The sequence below is a fragment of the Malurus melanocephalus genome, unplaced genomic scaffold (assembly GCF_030028575.1).
Source record: "Malurus melanocephalus ecotype Western Australia unplaced genomic scaffold, MMel_1.1 scaffold_48, whole genome shotgun sequence".
NCBI lineage: Eukaryota > Metazoa > Chordata > Aves > Passeriformes > Maluridae > Malurus > Malurus melanocephalus.
In genome coordinates, this window is record NW_026623280.1 from 1,366,899 (window position 1) to 1,370,449 (window position 3,551).

A 3,551-nucleotide genomic window follows, 5' to 3' on the forward strand; every position below is an offset into this window, starting at 1 on the left:
TTCAGCAGTTATTGTCTATTTTGCATTACCCATAGAATTGAATGTCATCTGTCTTCACAAAGCTATAGCTAAGAGAATTGAGGCGAGCCACACGAGCTGCTGGGACAGAGCTTGTTTGCGTTCCATTCGGCACCCCTCCTCCCTTTACCTCCTTAATATTTATTTGTGCTCGTTTTCTTTCCTGGCCTTGAATGGGGCTTAGCTCGTGTTCGGTACAGCTGTATGTTTACTGAATCTATTTCATCATGAGTCATTGTGCGTGTGTAAGTATCCTGGAAACAGCTAGTGCTTTCTTGGAAGAACAGTTGCTTTTCAGCCCAAGCACTTAAAAAGGAAATTAAGCAATTGGTCAGTTCAGTGGGTTTTTTTTTTCTGAAATAGCAATGGGTTATCTAATTCTTAGCTCTTAAGGCTGTCATTAACTATTTTTTGCTAGATTATTACAGATCATATCTTTTATCACAGTAAAGCGTTAACCTTAGGATCAAGATATACAGATTTGTTGCATATTTGATATTGCTTTAAGGCTGCCAAGTGCTTAAGAACAAGTATAATTTTAATAAAAAATGGATTTCTGGGAATTTGAGTCTCAGAGCATCTTTTAATACATGCTTCATTCAATATCAATATCCTCTGGCATTGGAGCAGAAAATATTTAAAAATCCTAAATGCAGAAGGAATCCAAATGCTTAGACAACTGTCTAATATGCTTAAATCCAGCAAATGTGAGAGGGGTTTTTTTGAAGTTTAAGTCCATCTTTGAGCTTGCATTTTAAGAGAATATACACCAAACCCGATGTTAACATGTTGTCGGCGTCAGAGGAATTGCAAATTAAGGAGACTCAGGATTACTTTTTTTTCTCTCCTACTAAAGTTCCCCTTTGGACCCCCACTTTCCTGAAAGGATCGCATAACAAAATGGATTTCTGGCATAGAAGTTTTGATTTGTCTAAAACTCTTATCACTAAGCAATAGGTGACAGCTTGCTACTATTATTTCACTTACGTATTTTGACAGATGGCACTGCAGAGTGTAATGCTCTTTTAGACTTCTCTATCAGTCTAATGGAGGTAACTGGAGGTTCTTTCAACTCTTCTCTTGGCACAAGAAGTATGTCAGTCATAAATTATCTTCTTTGTAATCATTAAGCATCTAAAACAAAATGCAAGTTCAGCTGAGCCGTTTTCCATGTACTTCCAGATAATAAGAGGTTTTTAAACTAATATTGTCAATGCCTTTTTTTTTTTTTTAAATGCTACATTTTTCTAATCAAAAAATGAACCTTGTAACTGAAATAAAGGGAGAAGGTTTCAGCAGATTTCAGGAATTAGAGAAAAAGGAATTTTCTGAAAAAGCCTAGCTAATCATCAGTAGCCTGCTGATAAAAATTAGTCTGGGTTTCCCSTCTCGAGGCCTGGAGTGGGATGTTCTGTGCTGACGTGCACCCGGCTGTAAGGCAGAAGAGGCACCTTGGCTGCAGCGCATCTGTCAACTTGTTTGACCTTCCCCCCCACCGTAAGGTGTGAACCAAGTGAAATTTTCAACAACTATGTTTAGGAGAAACAGTCCTTAGAGAAGCTTCTGGGAAGAACCCTTAATTGACCTTGTGGAGGCCACATTGATTTTCTCCACGTGCATCTTCATTTCTGATAAATTATAAAGCCATTAATTTGCTGAGGAAATGGCAGGGCCAGCCTGCGGCACAGATGTGACCACAGTCCTAGCACGCAGTTCACAAAAGGGAGCCAAGAAGCTGGGAGAAAAATCAGCAAGCCGAGATTGTTATGGTTAGCTTCACATTCCCTTGGGAACTCTTTTAGTTGCTTCTGTTTACAGATCTAAAAGGTAATGATGTTTCCAGGATAAATAGGCTGCCTTATAGGGTAAGTGGCCATTTATTGATCTGCTAGCCCACATGTATCGATTGGCTAGCCCCAAATACAGCTCCRTTCTCCAAGGAGTTAACTGTGTAAATCAGGAGGTGACAAGTTTGTGACAGGGGGATTCAGCAGCCAAGGGGATCTGCCGACAACAAATTTCACTTTGATTTGCGGGGCAGCAAACCAACAGCAGGATTAGAGAGAGCTTCCCAAGATGTTAAAATTTATCGACATGAATGAAACAGGTATGAATGAAATGTGAATGTAAATGAGTAATGCCTGTGTAAAACTGCTCAAAATCATAAAGAGGCTCTGATTGTCTTACATGCATTGGGTTTATTGTGTGCAAGCAGCACAACAGCGAGAGGGAAGGAAACTTTAGCTGGCATTGCAAAGGAGAGGGAGAAAAGAGCTCCCGATAAGTTTTCTGCGGCACATGCTTCCTGCATTTGTTTCCGTAGCAACAAGTGAACATACATATGGTACACAATCTGTAAACTTGAGAGATCCCTGAGACCTGGCCCCTAAACCGATAGGAAACACAGAGTTAAAGTTACATAGCCTCTCATCCCCTGTTTACCTGCTTTACAGAAAATTACAGCACAGCAGTTTAAATGTTAATATTTTCGCCTCTAGTCTGGGGAAGTGTAGAGTATTTAACGGAGTATTTGCTAGCTCTGTACATTCAGAAACAGCTTTCTCAAGAGGAGATTTTTCCTTTACTAATTCAATCCTACATGCAGGAAGGCTTGTCACCGAATCACTTGAAAAAGGCCAAGCTCATGTTCTTTTACACCCGGTACCCAAGTTCCAATATGCTGAAAACTTACTTCTCAGATGTAAAGGTAAGAAAATCTCTTCCTCCCCCTCTTCTTTCTCCTTACTGCATGCTGCATTTGTTCACAAAATGGTATTGTGTTATCATGTTAAGCAGTATTTCTGAGTATATAAAGGTTACATCCTGACCTTATTCACTTGTTCTTGTTGAGGTGTACCCTGCTTGCACTTGGATGAGGAAAGGGAAGGTTTCTAAATTTAAAAAAATAATGGAAATTTTAGACCRAAGTAAAGATAATTATGACAGCAAATTAAAGGGTCTTCATTAAATATCCTAATAAAAAAGGAGATTTTTGTGATGGTAGAAATGTACTTCCAAGAACATTTTGGAGCAGTTCTCAAGTGTTCCTTCATTGTTTCATTTCGGTTGGTTTCCTCATATTTGTGCTTACATAAGCAGAGTGTAGAATCTCTTTCTTTCTGTCAAAAAGAAACAGTACATTGAAATTCTCCATGCAGAAGCTGCTTAAAAACAAAAGTGATGATTGTCTCTTATTTACAACTTAATTTGTTGTTGATGCAGAGTACACTGAGCATAAGGAGGATGAATAAAGTGACAGATTCAGGCCACATTATTCAAATGAGGATATGAAAGCTGTCGACATACAGCTGCATCCTCCCTCATTCTACAGAATATTAGGACCTCCTGATTTTTTTTCTAAAAGTAATTGTTCCTTCACATCAACTTGATTTTGTGTTAATCATCTAAGTTTTTTTAAAAAAACACATAGATTGTATTTTAATGATTATAATGGTATGCATKGTGTCATTATCTAAGTAACTTTATAAACATTACATTAGCTTAAATTAGTTTGTTACATATTGTTCCCCCCC

General features: G+C 38.3%; 1 protein-coding gene across 4 annotated transcripts in view; it reads left to right on the top strand.

Annotated features, from left to right (window-relative positions):
* Window positions 1–3,551, top strand: part of PROX1 (prospero homeobox 1) — a 45,406-nt gene that overhangs the window by 13,597 nt on the left and 28,258 nt on the right. For all 4 annotated transcript variants that reach the window (XM_057365119.1, XM_057365121.1, XM_057365122.1 and 1 more), the window contains one exon: window positions 2,618–2,725. In XM_057365119.1, the coding sequence (XP_057221102.1) occupies window positions 2,618–2,725 (108 nt within the window). The remainder of the gene's footprint in view (window positions 1–2,617; window positions 2,726–3,551) is intronic.